Here is an 18,792-nt window from a genome sequence, read left to right on the forward strand (position 1 = left end):
AAAGCAGTAGGATCCTTTCACTCGTATTTCTGTTTGATAAATGTTTTAATTATCTTGGTTGCAAGTAATGTCTGTGGACTTTTCCCATCTTTCCTTTTTAGTTCATTCTTTTATCTGTTTTTAGCTGGCACTTGAGGAAGGGGGTATCTGATGGTGAGCAGGGTTTTCATGAGCCACGGGGCTGTTAGTCAGGCTTGGGTTTCTGCAGAGCGCTGGTGCTCCAGAGGCAATCTGCTGCATGGTGCAGCTGCTAATCTGCAGCAGAACAAGGTCACAGCCTTTCCTGCAGGTGTGTTCATAACTCACAGGTAGCTGTAGGTTGTCAGTGTTTCTCTCTCTGTATGTGGTGCACTCTTGTGCTTTCCTTGGTGGAGCAGGTGCTCTGTAGATGACTGCTAAAGATGTGTTGAATGAGTCCAGCTCCTTCCCTGTGGGCAGCTGGTCCCTGTGGGCCAGCAAGCTGGAGTGCTGGCATAAAGCCTGCCTGTCTGTCTGGGGAGGAGCCATGGCTCCGCTGTGCTGCAGAGGCTGATTCATAAGGTGGCCCCATGTCTCCTTTCCAATCAATAGACTCTATTAGCAAGCAGTGTCAGACCCATGGAGGTCAGACCTGCTGGTGAGGTTCACGTTAGTTGTGCACAGGCGATTTTACAGCAGAATTATTCAGTAGAGGAGACGACATGGATTATGGGGCATCTGGCAGCACAGACCTGCATCCAAGGCTGTGTCTTCCTTCACCTTTGTACTCTCCGCTAATCTCAGGAGCTGCTTTTTTGAGCTATTTTGCAAGAAGCACAGCACAGGAGGACCCAAACTGCAAGGCCACCAAGTAGTTCTATGATTTGGTCATGGTGATAGAGAAATGGTATCTCTGCTTCTAGAGATGGGAAGTGAAAGTTCACTGGAAAACGAGTCAGCAGTAAAGAGCAGATCTGGGCCCAGCAGCACGCGTGGAGCTGGACCCCTGCTCTGTCTCTCCTCTCCTTTGTCACATTGAGGGCTCCGTTCTGACCAGTTTGCAGTTACAGGCAGGGGAGCCCAAGCTGACCCTCAGCTGATGCTCTTGGTTGTCAGGGCCGTGCTTGGGGTGACCCTCACGGTAGAGTCCCGCTCCTCCCCATCCCATAGCCACCCAAGCCTTGGGTTGGCACTGGAGCAGTCAGGTGGCTTTGTGCCCTGGCAGAGTCCTGCCACCAAGAAGCAGTTGTGTGCTGCACAGGTTCCACCACTTCATGGTCTCTTTCTGCCAGCAGTGTGGATCTGAGTATGGGCCAGTACAACTGTAGTACAGGTTTTTATCTCCTAATTTACGTGTGTACAGCACATTGCAAAATGCCTGTGAGTTTCAGAATAATACAAAGTGGCTCTGATAAAATATGCTATTATTTTGCAGTGGTTGCAGGATTAAAGACTGCAGGATATTTATATTAGTATGAAATTATCTCAGTAGAAAATAAATGGGGTAGTCTTTTATTTACAGTGAGTATATTGGGCTGAAATCAAACATGGATATCTCTTAAGTTGCACAGTAACAGACTGGTTTGTAGTTTTATTTTTAGTGTTCATTATTACATAGCTGATAGCACAGCAATGAAAAGTACAGTTAATTAATAGTGTACTTGAGAGTCATATTTCATTTCCTGTAAAATTTGCCTGGTTTTTTTTCATTCACATGGATGAAGAACCAGAGGCATTGAAGAAATTATTCCCATTTGTACAACTTTGGCTCTTTTTTTCTTCAGTAATCTCTCTCTGTATTTTTGTCCAGTGTTTCAAATGGACTTGTTACTTGCTTCCAAACAGTTCAGTCATTTCCTCAGGAATATGAAAACATGTGGTATACTATGCTGTCTGGCTTAAATAGATATGAAACAGAGAAAGAGAGTTGCATTAACTCTGTAGTTGTTTTTTCCCTCTAAAAATTAGTTTGGAAGAAGAATCTGAATGCCTTGAGTAACTGCTTTATTTAGATACTAAAGATAAACACTCCAGACTAAATTTTATTTGGCAATTACAGTGGTAGTGCAGTGCCTTTGCTTTCAGTGGGACAGAAGAGTTATTTAATCTTTACTGCAGTGTAACAGCTCTGCATCTGGTCTTATAGCATTATTTGGTCTTCTACATCCAATTATCTTCGCAACATGTGATAGCCTTCAAGGGCATCTGACTCTTTTCTAAAACAAGCAAACAAACAAAAAAGTAGTACTTGCATGCTCTCTCTCTCTTTCTCTGGCTTAATGATGTTTTAGTCTGAATAAAGCATATCCTTGATGCAGTGTATTTCTTTCTGAATATCTGCATGGACAGCCTGTTTGATTTTGTAAAAATAAATGATTGTGGTCGTCTGGTCTTGTTCCTGTATTAAACCTCTGTAATTTCTGAATCAGTGCTGGCTGTCAACAGGGTCAGAAATGTATTTATCTGTGTCTGAAGTTGAGTGTGGTGTGACGGCGTGTCGGGGCTCTTGCGGAGATGCCTTTCTCCCTGAGAGCGGATGTTTGTACACATTTTGGACGTGTCCTCCTGAAAGCCTCAGGCTTTCTCCTATGGCCAGGAGGAGTGCTTATTTATGGTGGCATTGCTCAAGCGCAGATCAAATGAGTTTGCTCCATGAGCAGCTGTGTTGAGAGCATTCAAGGGAAGCTTGGGAGGAGAACCAGCGAAGGCTGGCGGGGGATGCCTGTCTTCATGGTCTTGTTCGTGTGCAACATTTGCATGGGTGTTCTTCATGTCCTGCAAACATGACAGATTTTTTTTCCCTCAGTAACAGAAACTCACCACAGTTGTGCTCAAGGTGATAGCCAAAAAGTTCTTATGCTGACAGCATGTCAAGTATAAATATTTGAAGTGTCTTTCTTGTTTTCTCTGATTGCAGCCGATGTTTTCTGTTGCACCGAGCTTAGCCACCAACGCATCAGCCGCCTTCAACCCCTATCTGGGACCCGTCTCCCCAGGCCTCGTCCCAGCGGAGATCCTGCCCACTGCCCCAATGCTGGTGACAGGGAACCCTGGTGTCCCGGTTCCTGCCGCTGCTGCCGCTGCTGCCCAGAAGCTAATGAGGACAGACAGGCTGGAGGTAGGAGCCGATATATGTAACTTACTCTCACAAGTTGTATCATTTATTATATCTCCTAGATATAAAATACTTTTTGTGTAAAAGAAAATAATGCAGGTTTTACTTCAGCTGATAATATTGAATCTCAATAACAGGTAAGGATGGGAAGTGACTGAGTGATCGTACAGTAAGTTAATGCTTGTGGTTCTGCTTCTGACCCTCCACTGCAGAAAGAAATGGAAATACTGAGCCCTCTTAGGAATAGCCATGGCAGCAACAAGAGCACCTCAAAACTGTGTTAATGTATGCCCAGAAGATGTTAGTGTATGCAATGTGGGGAGGCCGTGGGCATGGGTACTGAGCACGAGGGGCAGTGTAAAGGCAGAGCTTCAGCTGCCTCGGTAAAAGATGGCTTTCAGCCTCTCTCTTACGTTCGCTCTGGACAGATGGTGCTGGCACTTCCCCACTGGCCTCCCGCACTCAGCTTATCATCCTTGCTACAACCCTGAGAAATGTTAGTGCTCTCTAGCTGGTGCTCTCCCGTGCCCTGAATCTTCCTTATCTGAAAGGCCTGACAGTGTTTTTGGCACCTTATCGGCGCTGCGGCAGCATGGGCGGTGAGCCAGCGACATGCCACCGGCTGCCGCGTGCTTGGAGCACGCCTGCAGGCACAGCCCGTGTGTGGGCACTCACAGCCCTGGTAAGGTCTGGTGGTTAAAAGGCAGCGATGGGAGAGGCTGAGCACGTGGGCTGATCCACTGTCACCCCAGTTGTCTGTTGGACACGGCGGTGTGTTAGGGCATGCACTGCCTATAGGAGGTCATCTCTCCCTGTAGCAGCCGCTGGTGCTCTTCCCTCTCCGGCACGCACAGCAGCCAGCAGCAGCTTTGATCGGTAGTGGAGAGAGACAAGTTTTGCTGTGACCTGTCCCTGCAGCCCCAGACCTCATGCCCAGGCTCAGCCCTAGTGTTTCTGTAGCATTGGTGCAGCAGCAGGTCGCAGAGTTCCTTGCAACATCTGTGGGTGAGGAGAGTGTGAAGGCTTGGGAGTGCAGGGGTAGATGGGTTGTTCTGCTCTTGGATGTGGTCCCTGAACTCAGGGAGCATGATGGAAGGAGCAAGAAGGATCTCTGTTTTACAGTGCATGTAGTTGTAATGCTTTCCTTTCTGCCCATGTACCTGCATTAACAGGGATTAACTCCCCTTAGAAGGAAAATTAGTTCCTTTTTCTTAGTTACATTTCTGACTGACAAGCTGCTGCTCAGAATGCTGTGAGTTGAGAGGAGCATGGAGAGTCATCTGGCTGCAAGCATTTCCTGCTGCACTGTCACTATTCTGAGACTTCACGTCACTACAGGTTCCCCTTCTGTGGGATCGCATCATTTCCCTTTTTAGAGATGTTTTCTCCAAGGAAAGCGTTTCCCAAAGCATGGTCACGTTACAGGAGAGGCAGCCACACTTTGCTGAGAGCTGATGCATGGGTGGCTGTTTGGAATCACCAATGGATGTTTTTCCTTTGAGGACTATTTCACAATGGATACCTGCCAGAAGTGGATTAAAACTGAAATGCGATTAGATAAATTCATAAATAAATCATGCTAGATTTGGAAATCAGTACTGAGAGAGGACACCAATAGCAGGAAGCCCTTTGGTTCACAACGCCATGGTCAGCTGCTGTGTTTGATTGTGCTTCCACCTGTGTAGAGGCTGTGGTGCTGGTCAGTGGTGTTGGGGACATGTGGGCTCAAAACTTTTTTGTTGGTAAGCAAGAGCAGGACATACCCAAAGTTCCTGAGTACCAGCTCTGCCCATGGCCAGGGAAGCAAGTATGTCCATGGGAGCCCAAGAGGGACTGCGCGGGGGCACCTCTTCATGTGGTGCCTCCAGGGCAGACCTAGTGCTGGCTAGCACACTGTGACCAAAGTACACAGGGAGCTAATGAAATCTGGGACTTTGCATGCAAAGTACACAGGGAGCTAATGAAATCTGGGTCCTCTAGATGCTTGCATTCTCCTTATATAGCTATTTAGAGAAGTGATACACTGCTGAGCCAAACTCCTCTGCACGAGAGGGAGTTGTGAGAGTGTTACTCTCACAAAACACTTGGGGCACAGTCTGCAATAAAAAACGTTTTATCGATTAGGAAAAGCCAGCAGAACCATCTGATGCCAGTAAAATTAAAAAAAAAAAAAAAAGGCTGGGTGGTTTTGTTTTGAATTTGCATGGAAAGGAAGAGGATGGCCAAGTTAGAAACCCCTGAGAAAAAGTGCTGTGACTTTGAGCATCTCTTTTGTCACCTTTCCTGGTGAAATGGCACTGCACGGGGATTCCTCCAGGAGCAGACTTCATTTGCTGCAGGAATTGCTGTCGTGCAGGAACGTGCTGGGTCCCTGCGTTCTGGCTGTGCTCCTGCAGGGCAGCACCCCACACCAGGAAGAGCCCGCGGCAGTGCTGGGGAGGCAGCACCAGCCCTCATGGGCTTGGCTTATGGGCAGAATGTGGTCAAGCAGGGCACTTACTTCTCAGCCATGTTCTCCAAGTGAGTAACGTCCCAGCTCGTCAGGACCCAGAAGCCTTCTCTGTGGTAGTTGCTTTTATCTTGATGGGTTCTGCTCGTGGGAGATGTCCTTGTCCTTGGAGGCGGGCTATCCCAGCCCTGCCTTCCTAACAGGACCCTTCTCTTGGCTCTGCTCTAGCCATTGCATCATGTAGATAACTTTAGAGAAATCCCAGCTTCTGCTGCCCTTTAAGCTGCTTACGTTTCGCTTTTTATTTTGACTGGGATCAGGAGCACATCACAGAATCACAGAATGAATCACATCCAGGTTGACCCACCAATTCTGCAATTCCACACCATGATGCTATCTTCCAAAATCAGTATCTGTTGTAGGGACAGGGTGTCTTTTCTTCTTCCTTTTTTCCCTCAGCAAATGCAGTTCAAGTAGTGAAATATGTAGGTGAGAAGATAATTTGCTAGTGCTTGCCAGTACTGGTCATTTGATCTGGAGTATCCAAGTTTAGTATAAAAATACCAGATAAGCACATCATTTCTATGAACAGCAAAACATTTTAATGGACTTTATAGATTACAGAAATGCAGAACTGATTTGAAAGATTTTGCATGGTCTGGTTGTTACCTCTCAGAGTAGCCAGCATGTGTCCACCTGCTCTTTACGTTAGGTTATTGCTGTCGGTATTGTCATTTGTTATGACATGATTAGAGAGCTTTATAAGGCTTAGCTCGCTCTCGCTTGGAATGAACTGTCCTTGAGCAAAATAACCACTGTGATGTTAGCATCTAATCTTGGAATATGATTTGTTCTGCTTAGAATTTTAAATATTTATTTTCAAGAATTATGTACTCTGGCATTAAGTAAGTTAGCACACATGTTCTGGGATACTGAATCAGACTGTTCCACAATAAAAGCTCTCGATACATGTACCTGGGATTTTAAGGAAAGCAGGCAGACAACACAAATCTGTCCGGCAATGTGCCTGGTCTCCTGAATTGATATGAATATTCATAAGATAAGGTCAGTGACTGTTACTAGCAGTAGGATTGATTTCATATGTATTTGGACTGTGTTGCCTGTACAGATAGCATGCAGATGTTTGGATGTCCAGTGTGTTCAGCCACTCCTGTAAGGAATCTGGATCTCAGGGTGGAAATTCCATGGGTTGAGGCCTTTCTTGCAGTTTTCCTCATACTCCTCTCCTGCCAGAAATATCTTCAACAAAAGTGTGGCTCTTCCAGTGAACTAGAAGAAAAGCAAGGATAGGGAAGTGAGAGAGAAAGTAATTGCCTAACCACTTTATTTAAAACACATGTGTTTCCGTTTGAATGCCATCATTTTCTATTAGAAGTGTTCAAGAGTCAAAAATTACCACAACCAAGCTACTGTTTCCTGCTTAGTTCATATATACCATTTTTTTCCAGAAAGAAATAGCTTAGGAGTGCCTGGAGATTTTTAGATCTTGGGTAATCAGAAAATCTGACCTAGTGGTGCCATTTGCTTAAATGTTTGGAACATATGGGATAACGATATGCCCATTTTGATAAATTCTCTTCAATGCAGAGAAGGAGACAGGAGGTGTGACTTACCCTGGAAGGGCAGGGATCTCAGCTCTGTTGTCCGTGTCCCTCCAGCCAAAGTTCTGTCCAGCTTCTGGGTGAGCAGTGCGGGACCTCTGCCATAGGTGTGGTGGCACAGCAGTGGGCTCCCCGCCAGGATGGGCAGCTTAAATCCAAGCAGGGCAATCAGAATAAACACAGACCAAAGTTAGAACAAGTTAAATGAACTGCAGCGGATCAGTAAGATTGCAGCACTAACTCATCATTTTTGCAAACAGGCCAGAGACCTACAGGTGCCTCTTCTGTTTATGTTTCTGAACATACTAAGTTGAAATGATGATAGTAATTACAGGGCTGTTAATAAATAACTAAATAAAAGCTTTCCAGATCTGAAAGACCAGGTAACATACCATACTTCTGTGCCTCTCTCTGCTCAAGCAGATGAGTGAAATACTGCTGCATGCCTGTGGCAAAAAACAGCACCGTTTTCAGTGCTTGCTTTTAGATAAACAAGGATTGGAAACATTCTTGGTTACTGTCACAGTGGTTGAAAAGCCACTGCTGGTCACACTCATTAGAAGGACTAGCAGTATTATGGTTTGTGTCTGACTGCTGTAAACCATCATTCAGAGATCTGCTAAGAAACACTGAAAGCAACTCATTCATCACCTTATCTCAGCTACTGCATGACAGCTCTGTGAAAATTTGCTCTGGACATGAGAAAGATTATCTCTGCCTAACTTTTTCAGCTTTCTGGTCATTCTTTGGTTTTTAACTATGATAAAATTAGCTTATCTGTGGATGCATTTTCTTTCTATGTATATAGATGCTTTTATATATATGCACTTATTTACATCATCTTTGTGTTATTAATGGAGTAATAACACAAAGTAGAGTTAATAGAATAGTTCTTGATTACGCGTGGAGTGGTTTTGAGACCTCGGTTTTGTGAGTCCCCAGTACAAGACAGATCAAAGACAGTCAGCTGACATCAGTTGCATCCTTTATGTTCAGAGGAAAGGGCTTCAGTTGACTTCTAGACTGCAAACAAATAATCAAAGGAAATAATCCTTTTTGGTCTGTTTGGGAGGCCTGTGTTTGGATAGGAAGTACGGGTCCATGACCCAGAAAGTATTCTGGGACGATGCACACTGTAACGCAGACGATGGGACTGACCAGCCCGGCATAGGTCTAATGGAGACCCACAGACATGACACTCCATTTGGAGTGCTTGAAAGTGAGAGGGAGAGTGACCAGGAGTCTTGTGTGAGCAGGGATGGTGCTTTCACGCAACAGATACCAGAAGAATTGTGGTTCTGATGTCTTAAAAAGGCACCACATTCTTCCCAGTCACTGAACTGGCTCATTTGGCTCTGCTGCAAATACACACCTAGGATCTTTGTCACTGCATGGAAAAAAGCTGTAAATAGGGTCATGCTGGAATGACACTGGACAAATTGATGTTTCCTGTGAAGGGGTTCACAAATGGCATTGTTCTTGTCCTTTGGGGATGTCGTTTCATAATTCTTAGGTGATGGGCAGCTGGTACTTGAAGCAGCACAGGGGTTAAAAAGCAGCCAGAGCACTAGCATGGATGGAAACCAAATAACGACCAAATTTGGTTTGTTGCAGGGATCAAAGCCAGGGTCCTTGAGGAAATACTGATGATCCAAGCTCATGGGCACCCACCTTGAAAAGGAAATTCCATCTACTAAAGTGGTTTTATTTTTACACAAACTTGTTTGCTTTTGTCCCCTTCTGTTTCCTGTAGCCTTTGGAAAACTAAAATGAAAAATGCATTTTTGTTTGTGGTGTGTGAAGAGCTGACCATGAAAAGAACACACATCATTTTTTCAAATGCAGGGTTTGCAAGGTGTGTGAAGAGGGAGCTGCTGTTTGTTGCACTGGTGATGAGGGTCGTGTCTGTGCTGCTGGTGGTGGCCGGAGGTCTGGGAGGGCTCTGTGCTGGCTCGGGCCGGCCTGGAGTCCCTGTACCAGCAGCAGGGGTGCTGCAGGGGATCCCTCCAGCCGAGCAGGTTTCTTCGTGCGATTTCTGATTCCTTCAGCTCTGTTCGGCTGCTGTCACACGGCGGCGGTGTGGCAGTGGGAGCGGCGGCCGCTCTGCCTGCAGCCTCTGCTCTTTCCCGCTACGGCCCACCTTCCCGCTGGTCCGCAGGGCAATCGCCGGGCAGCTCGGCCGAGGCAGCCACCACCACTGCGGGTTTTAGATTGCCCTCTTGTGGCAGACGTCTGGATGGTGGCAGCCGGTGCGGTACTGTACATCCCATGGGTGCAGCTCGCTCCCTCACGCGGGCACAAAGCTCCTGTCCAGTGGGGCTGCTCGGGGGCAGCCATGCAGACCTCCTCCCAGCACCTCTGGCCAGTCACCTTAACTATTGCATTGAGTCTTGCTAACTTGGTCACAGCCAGATCACAGTGGAGTGTGACCGTGTCCACGCACTGTGGTGCCTGGGGCGATCTCTGAGAGCTAGCCACAGCACGTGTCTTCAGAAAACAGAAAAAAACTCGTGGGCAACTAGGTGAGAGCCAAAATAGAACCTGCTGTGTGATTGGCTCTTGATCCTGGTGGGTTTTACTGCTCTTTGGCATCAGACTGGCTTTAGAGCAGTCCCTGCTGCCACAGAGCTGAGCCCACCATCCCAGCACTGCTGTGTTCCATGGTGAGCCAGGCACTCATTCTTGCAGTACTCTCACACATGTTCAGAAATCCTGACTCTGCTTCAAGCTGTGCCCGCAACACCTGTCACCCAAATTAAGCAACATTCTTTTCTGGTGTTGCAGGTATGTCGAGAGTACCAGCGTGGCAACTGCAACAGGGGAGAGAATGACTGCCGGTTCGCTCACCCCGCCGACAGCGCAATGATCGATACCAACGACAACACAGTCACTGTCTGCATGGATTACATCAAAGGGAGATGCTCACGGGAAAAGTGCAAATATTTTCACCCTCCTGCACACCTGCAAGCCAAGATCAAGGCTGCCCAGTACCAGGTTAATCAAGCTGCAGCTGCCCAGGCAGCAGCAACTGCAGCCGCCATGGTAAGTTTGGAAGACACCTCTGGAATTGAAGTATGTTGATGAGAGACAATAATTGATGTGTAATAGCTGTTCTTGCTGGAGGGGGGTGCGTGTGCTCGGGGTCCTAGCCACTACATGGTGCAATGAGCTTTCTCAGCATGTGGTGCCAGATCTGCTCTTAAGTAGTTTCAGACTGTTAAGGTGTTTCACTAATTTTGCCTGCTGATGTACAGAGTATCTATATGTACATATATGTGTGCATACATGTGTGCGTGTCTGTATGTGTGTGTACATATATGTATATATAGTTTATTGTATGTTTGTGTGTGGGTAGATGTGTATCTATCTAGTTGCACGGATAGATAAACCTGTATTTCAGTTACCGTAAGTCCATGTCTGTAGAGATTTAGTTTGAAGTCAACCTTACCGTGTTAATGCTGTTTGTAGCCCACTTCCCTGTCCCCTACCCGAGGGCTGTCAGCAGCTCTTGCCAGGCACTAGAGCAAACCTCCTAGTCGTAGCAACCAGATCTGGAACTGCTCAGGGACTGGTCTCCTAGTGAGGAGAGGATAGCACCCCGAGGAGGGCCCTGGTGGCACATTGTCCTGGCTGTGCTCAGCCCATGGGGGTGTGGGAAGAGGAGCACAGCAGGCGCGCTGGGGCGCGGTGGCCAGGAGGAGCGGGAGCAGCGCTGCAAGGCGGTGGCCGCGGGCTCCCAGAGGCACTCCACTGCCAGCCGGCGCGAGTGGTGAGCCGGTGGCTGGTTATGGGGAGCCCCGTCTGTGCTCCTGCGTAGCCCCGAGCGCCCCGCACCTCACCCGCCTGCCCGCGCGGGGCCGCCTGCCGGCCCCCTGTGCATGCCTAGTCTTGTTACCGTTGTACACGGCATCCGGTGATTTGTTTTTATTTGTTTTTTCTCACCTACCCAAATGCACTGCTGCCCCCATGATGCACCTCTGCTTGCTGTTTATGTTAATGCGCTTGACCCCACTGGCCATTGCCATCATGTGCTCGCTGCCTGCTAATTAAGACTCAGTCGGCTGTCAAATCACTGAAGCGACCCCTCGAGGCAACCTTTGACCTGGTACTATGACCTTTCACCTTTTAGCTTGGCATGTAGCTGTATCGTAGAGTCGAGTTTGGGGTTAATGTGTAGAAATGGAATGTCCCGGTTTCCCTCCCTTACCCCTGGCCAGAGGCGAGGAGTGGCTGGGCTGGACCAGGCCCCAGAGCAGGGCTCCAGACCCCACCACCCCTGCGCCCCACTGGCTCCCTCCTGTCCCCTTCCCTCCCTTCCTATCCCCCTGTCCGTCCGTCCATCCCATCCCGTCCCCTCCCCGAGGGTGCCGTGCGGGCAGCTGTGGCGCAGGGCCAGCCACGGGCACAGGGTGCGTTGGCATGGCTTCGCGGCGCTGTGGCGCGGAGGTGGCCTGGGGGTGCCGGCATGCAGCGCGCGCTCTGCATGCCCGGGCAGGCGCTGGGGCCCGGGGAGTGGGTTGTCGCCAGCGGCCCTGCCATCTGCTCCGGACGGTGACTATTAACATTGCTTCTACGTGTTGATCCTCATGGAGCTAGCAGTGCTGCTTCCCCCTACCCCGATAGCCTTGCTCCTGACCAAAACCCTGAAGCTTTACAGTAGCATAATATTTACGCCAGTTCCTATAATGTATGGCTCCAACATGTTACCTGTGCCGCTGTAATGGTAGGCTAAAGTAATGCTCCCTTGTAAAGCTTTTACCTTGCCTTTTATTTGGTAGTTAAGTCTGCTATGCTGCTTGCTTGCTCACGGATAAACATGGTGCTGCCTAGTTTTTTTGCCTTCTACTGATATTTCTTTTTTCCTTTCTCTCTTCCTTTTTTTCTCCCTCCCGTCCTCCTCCACCCCCCACACCCCACCCACCCTTGTTTTCTTTTCTTTTTTTTACTGGACTTTATTTTTATACCCATCCACCATTCAGGGAATTCCTCAAGCTGTACTTCCCCCATTACCAAAGAGGCCTGCGCTTGAAAAAACCAATGGTGCCACTGCAGTCTTTAACACTGGTATTTTCCAATACCAGCAAGCTCTTGCCAACATGCAGTTACAGCAGCATACAGCCTTCCTCCCACCAGGTAAGTGCTTCTCATTTGCCTTTCTCTGGGGAGGGAGAAATGGGAATTCTGGAAAAAATACACTAGGAAATAACCATTTGTTCCTGGCGGCAAATGCATAGAGGTATTTGTGCGTGCAGCGGCCACAGGTGCCGGGGTGAGCTCTGCAGTGCCAGTGAGCCACCGGCCAAAGAGGTGCTGACTGCAGGAAGGCTGGCTTCTCTCTGCTTCTCTTGGAAGCTGAGTGGGTGTTTTCCAGTCTAACATAAAAATCAGCATCATGTTCTGTCATCCCAAATCAAAATTTGAAATCTTCTCTCTTGTTCCTCTTTCTCTCAATTAACTTCTCTTCGTCACACATCTCTCAAGCTGTTGTATTTGTTTCTCTGTGCTGTAAGACCCCTTTGCCTTTGTGTGCTTAGCAACAGTTCTCAGTCACACACCTGGAGGTTTTGATTTTAATTACAATACAGTGATCATAAAGGCACAGGCAGGCAGTCTCACAGATAGGCTGATCGTGAACCTACACAGAAATCAAGGTTCAGGCCTCTACTACTAAAGCCCCAGGGCTGATTTTGGATTAAGCAGAGCCAAGGTGCACCTGTACTTATTCAGGAGTGATCAAATCTACACTTGTCTCAGTGGAAGAAGAATTGATGCCTGTACTACTTACATAAGCAAAAATCCTTTCAGAGGACAAGTGATAGGACTCAGAGTTGGAACATATGTTTTGGTTCTGCAAACAGCATTTCATGAAAAATTATGTAACTAGTATGCCATGTGAATTTATGCGTGTATTAACACAGATGAGTTAGTTTTTCACGTACGAACCCACATTAAAACAGCACTATCATTCTAGGAGGTATGCAGAGGATTTCTGATAGGTCTGTACTCAGAAAATCAGAAGGGGTCTGTGAGGACAACCCTTTGTAATGCAGACTAGTTGAGGGGAGAAAAGAAATTATAGCTATTCAGTCTTTACCAAAAACACCTAAGGATTTTATCCTAAACATTTTTGGCATATATGTTCTCAGAAATTCAGTATGTCTTTTACCATTCTTTTTTGATCTCGCATACAACTATCAGGTGTAATTTAAATGGCACAAAAGTCAGTTGCTTGATGTAGTACATTTTAATAGCTTACTTGGGTTCCAAAAATGCATCGCAGCCTCTGAAATCTATTAGTAAAAGCCTGTTGCAAAGCTTGTTGGAGTCAATAGAAAGACTGGTTGAGTAAGCTTTAAATCAAATCTCTAGCCCACATACTAAAATTCATATAAAAACGTGTGCAATCAGAGTTCTTCCTGTAAATATTAAATAATTCAACAGGTTTGTTTTGGCAAAGCATAACTGATGTAGTTAGCAAACCATTCAATTTTCCAGCTTCCATTAAATCAGTGAGGGGCTGGATCATTTCTGGAAGTACTCAAGCTGCTTTGAATCATACCTTTTGAACTTAGAAGCTGGCATTATGGTTCATGTGCATCTGACCTCACTTACACTACATCATTGACCATGGTCTTTGACGTCGGCACTTACACACCACCTACCTCAACCTTTCCTCTAGCAAATCTGTACTGAAAGCTACAGGAGTTTGCACAGTGGTTCCTGATGAGTCATTTGGCCTCTCTTGACCACTGAAGTTCAGTATATGTTAAACAAGAAAAGTAAAGGATTTTTTAGCATAAGATACATTCTCTTTTTATATTTTTCAGACAGCAGCAGTTTGAGCTTTCCAGTAATCCAGTACTTTTATGAAAGTTTGAAAATTCTATTTGCTACCTTGCCCTTTCTAGTTTTCCCCCACTTAAAATTAACTAGCATCAGTCCTGTTTGTTCAGAGTCATCTACAAATAGAGTTTCTCTGTCTGTCCTTCAGAACCAACAGGAGAGCACAGAGCATGGGTGCCCTCAGCTCCACTGCCATGGAGCAGAGGCAGGTTAATTCAGTGGGGTCTGAATTAATGTGACATTTTTCAGGTTCAGACACCCAAACTGCAATTAGTCATATGCGTTCTTACACTGCTTCAGCTGCAGTGTGTGAAAATGCAGGAGGTCTGAGGGCAGGACACTTGTAGAACCTACACAGTGTCAGTGTGTGTACCCAGTGTGGAGGATCTTGGCAGGACCCTCCTCTCTGCAGGGCACTTTGCTCTTGATATTTCACCCTTGAGAGTTTTCCACTCACGGTCCAGACGAACCCAGATACCTTTTCTGAATTGTAAGGCGGAATTCTGGCTGCCTGTATGCAAGGGCGTGTGAAAGCAAATAAAGGGATCATCTGTGCCAGGGGATAGACATAGCACTCAAGCACACTTTAAATGATTATATGCTTTTAGATACTCATCTCACTGCTCTTCAATAAAGCTCTCTCTTTACATGGCTCCCCTCTTGAGGTCTCCCAGAAACCTTGACTGCTGGAAGCTGTCCCCAGATTGAGAGGGAAGTCTGAAAGGTGTTGCAAGAAAGACCTGGGAACACTTGTGGTGTTGGCTAGTTGAAATAAGTGGAGTTAGTCTGCCAAATGAGGAGGCTCTGCATGACTTAATAGATGTTCACAGCTGGTTTTGGTACTTTGGTCCTGACTGCCGACTCCTGACACCTTGGCAGATGTGTGGGCAAATGTTTTGCTGTGGGGCTATGAACTTACAGAGCACTCGTTACTTGGCATTCACTACTTCCACACATTCGTCCTGCAGTAACTGTGAGCTGGCTGGGGGTATGTTTATATGCGCTGATAGAGAGCTCATATGGGCAACCAGGTAAAATTCTTGCCCTGGTGCTTATTACCATCCTGTGCCTCAGCTCACTGTCTCCTCAGTTGTGTGTATACAGCTGTTCCCAGCCTGTGCGTGTCAACTGGGCAACCAGACAGTCTTTGAGAAGCGTAATCCTCCAGAAGAAAGGGGTCAGGTTTACAGTTTACAGGAGCCGTTGTCATGATGCACCTGCAAGGGGCAGAATTGCAGCAGGGCAGCTGAACTGTGGAGCCAGCCTGGAAGGGCTTCAGCCACCTCTGCCATTAAGAAGATGCATTGCATATTCACATAGTTACTCCAGCTTCAACACCAGAGAACTTACTTGCTCATAGCTGGGACTCAGTGCATGGATGCTTTCCTAAAGCGGTGTCTGTGTGAGCACCTTAATCCATGAGGCTTCTGGGTTTGTGTAAAACCACTGCTCTCCTCCAAAATGTTAGGAAGGGAAAGGTAAGGCATAACTGTTCACCTTGACAGGAGTGCTTATGCTTTCTATGGTGATATTTCTAATCAGGATTTAATAGATTGGACAGAAAAAATAGACTGAGGGGAATAATAGGAGGAATTAAAACTCCAGGAAACATAGAATATTTATAAAAATAGCTTTATTCCACTGTAGAAATAATCTGGTAGTGAAGTTATGATCAGTTAACTGAGAACATCCTTGAATTAAAATTCTGCCTTGTGCTGAGAAACTAGGGAACATTCGAAACTGCACATTTATTATTCATGTATTCTCATTAGTCAGTCAAAGCTTCTGAAGTCAAAATGAGTATTAAGGTCATAGCAAAAATTATTTTTATTCCAGGTAAGAGGGTCATACAGCATTATGTCTTCATATTTGCAAGTTATTGCACCCTAGCTAGTATTTTCATTTCTGTCTATGTTCATTTGCTTCAATTCCCTTTCAAAACTGTGTGCACTGGTTATAATGTTAATGATGACAACTCAGACTAAAATTTTTAGCTGAAAAGCTTTACAGTGATATTTCAGAGCCATTATTAATATCTAATTTGTCTTTAGTGTGTAGACATAATAATGCATGGAATGATGTAGTATTCCAGATCTAAAAAGTATGTACAACCTTATAAATAGGGCATTTCAAGCACAGAGACAGAACTCAAGGGTTCTTCTCTGTAACCTCATTAACACCATAGAGATGTCATAATAGGGACTCAGAAAGTAGTTTTACTCTGTGTTCACACTTTATAGACAAATTTTGCTCCATTTTTTAATCTTGCAAGTGATTCCATTGACTTCAGCCATAATTTGTGCATGGGGAAGTCAGAAAAGCTACCCTTCTTTTAATCTTTCTTCATGAATATTTTCAATATCTTCCATGAAGCAGAGATAGAAGAGTAATTAGGAAACATGATTATGCCCTTTTCTTTGTGGCCTTACAGATACCGTGATGACAGTGAATAACCTTGTCCGCAGCAGTAGTTATACTGACTTTTTCCCTGCTTAGTTAAATGCTCCTGAGATTGTGCAAGCCACTAAAATGCTTGACACCAGCTAAAACGACTTCCTGTCTCCCAGTTATGGTCATGTAATGTCAAGGAAGCAGCATTGCTGTGGCTCTCATTGGCAGTCTTCTAAAATACATTTCCATTTCCACTGCAATCTCTGGGATTTTAGAGTTTATTTCAGTTTCTGCTGTGTGAGGCATAATTAGCAGTGTTAATAAATGTTATTTATTAAATAAAAAGTAAATGGTATATTAAAAATTGATATCTGAAATATCAGTATATATTTTTCTATCATATTGGAAGCAAAAATATAAGGTTCTGAGTTCAGTCTGGTGGAAGGCATTTTGCCATTTAAAGTAAACAGAATTACCAACTTAGTGATATTTAAAAAATGATACCATAATGTTCCTAAAACCACCATACTGCTGTTGGCTCGAGTTGCAGGGCAGAAACCACGAGGTGCTGCCCCTTGAATTGTTTTTGTGGAGCCTAAGGAGAGTTGCAGGTTGTGAGCCTAGACACCAGCAGCTTAAAATACTTCCCATAATCACAGAATCATAGAATCCTTAGGGTTGGAAAGGACCTTAAGATCATCTAGTTCCAATAACATAGGAACAAATGCTGAACAAGTGTCTTAGGTGCTGCCGAGCTGCACAGGAGACATTAGCTATACCGTCACTCCTCTGACCTGCGTATTAAGCAAATGGATGCAGAGGACAGCCAGCATCATTTCCACTGCACCGGCAGCTCACGGGAGTCATACAGAAATGACCAATGCACTGCATGCCAAATTCACCTGGGGTTTGCCTATATGTTATCTAAACATTGGAGCAGTCAGATGGCGGCTAACGAAACAGTAGAGATCAAGGCATTGCTCCGCGAGGAACCGTTGCTTCAGCCCATCTGAGAAGGGCCCCAGCTGAAAAGGCTGCTCTAGCGGGAGAAGGAGATGAGAGCTCCCCTCCCTGATGTCCCCATGTCCCAGCAGGGGTGGATCTCAGGTATGGGTAGGCAAGTGCGAGTTTAAAGCATTTCTTTTAGTCTGAGGAAGCCAGGGTAAAGACTCGTGTCAAAAGGCAGAAAAATTTAAGACCAAAAGAGGTTTAAAATAAAGCTAAAGAAACTTTTCCTGGCCATGCTAATCCTCCACGGTACTACAAAGGCAAACACAATAAACCAGCACACAGTTCGACCAGCTCCTTCCCCTTCACTGAAGACTAGTTGGAATGGATCACTGTGCTATTGTATGGTTTGATTGTGCTGACAGTTACATGCCACTGTTCCCATAATAACAATTTTTCTTCTTTGTTCAAATGAAATTTCTAATTACACGTGTGATGGGTTGTTTTAATTCTTTTCCCTTTCCAAATCCACCTTCCTGTTGCAATGCATGATGGGCAGGCTCAATATTGTGCATGACACCCGCTACAAGTGTTGGTAGGTGCCAGCTTTGTTTCTTGATTATCTTAAACCTGTGGTGCAGCTCACAGACCCTCAAAATCCACTGCTAGATTTTAACTTATAGCTCTCGTGCCAATCCATCTCCCTAAGCCTCCTGCACTAACACCTGTCAATTAAATGCAGTTGTTATATTTAATTGACATGGACACATAGATGTTGTTAATTTTGTAGAGCAGTTTTTTGAATTGCACATTTTTCTTTGGTGGATTTTGATTGGACTATGAGTTCCAGTGTTTAGAAACTATCTTGTGTTATATAAAGACTGTATCTTACCATAGCCACATAGACATGTACTGTCCTTCAACAAGATTAATTTTTGTTTGCAGTAAATACTTGGGTTGAATTTTTATAAGACAAAAATTTGTAAATATAGGGGCATAAAAATTCTGTTGATTTTTGTATTGAAATGGTTAAGCTTATTTGTATCGATTTTCTTGATTTGATGGTAACAAGCATTTTCCCCTTTTTTTCTCTTTCATTTCCCTCCCGTCTTTCTCCCTGGAATGTTGTCCTGCTTTGCACTGTGATTGCATGTCACGCGCTGGCAATGATGTCTCGGGCTTTTTGCTGTGATAAATACCATGCTCAATTCTCCTACCACATGTCGCTCTGGTTCCCATACTGCTACACTCTTCTGTATGTTTGCTTATATGATTTTCCTTCCGAAAGTTCCCATGGTGCACGGTGCTACGCCAGCCACTGTGTCTGCAGCAACAACATCTGCCACAAGTGTTCCCTTCGCTGCAACAGCCACAGCCAACCAGGTTTGCTAATTTACAGCTTTGTTCCTTACAGACAACTTTAAATTGGTGCTTTTAATGAGCATGGGGGTTTTGATTTTACCTCT

The 18,792-nt window shown here is 45.6% G+C and overlaps 1 protein-coding gene across 15 annotated transcripts in view; it reads left to right on the forward strand.

Moving 5' to 3' along the window:
- MBNL1 (muscleblind like splicing regulator 1) overlaps positions 1-18,792 on the forward strand; it is a 112,947-nt gene that overhangs the window by 86,395 nt on the left and 7,760 nt on the right. For 9 of the 15 annotated variants that reach the window (XM_030495420.1, XM_030495435.1, XM_030495422.1 and 6 more), the window contains 6 exons: positions 2,876-3,076; positions 9,929-10,186; positions 11,196-11,249; positions 12,124-12,277; positions 17,886-17,921; positions 18,615-18,709. In XM_030495420.1, the coding sequence (XP_030351280.1) occupies positions 2,876-3,076; positions 9,929-10,186; positions 11,196-11,249; positions 12,124-12,277; positions 17,886-17,921; positions 18,615-18,709 (798 nt within the window). The remainder of the gene's footprint in view (positions 1-2,875; positions 3,077-9,928; positions 10,187-11,195; positions 11,250-12,123; positions 12,278-17,885; positions 17,922-18,614; positions 18,710-18,792) is intronic. The other 6 variants (XM_030495426.1, XM_032920132.1, XM_030495425.1 and 3 more) reach the window with 5 other exon arrangements.

Source organism: Strigops habroptila, chromosome 8 (genome assembly GCF_004027225.2).
Source record: "Strigops habroptila isolate Jane chromosome 8, bStrHab1.2.pri, whole genome shotgun sequence".
Taxonomy (NCBI): domain Eukaryota; kingdom Metazoa; phylum Chordata; class Aves; order Psittaciformes; family Psittacidae; genus Strigops; species Strigops habroptila.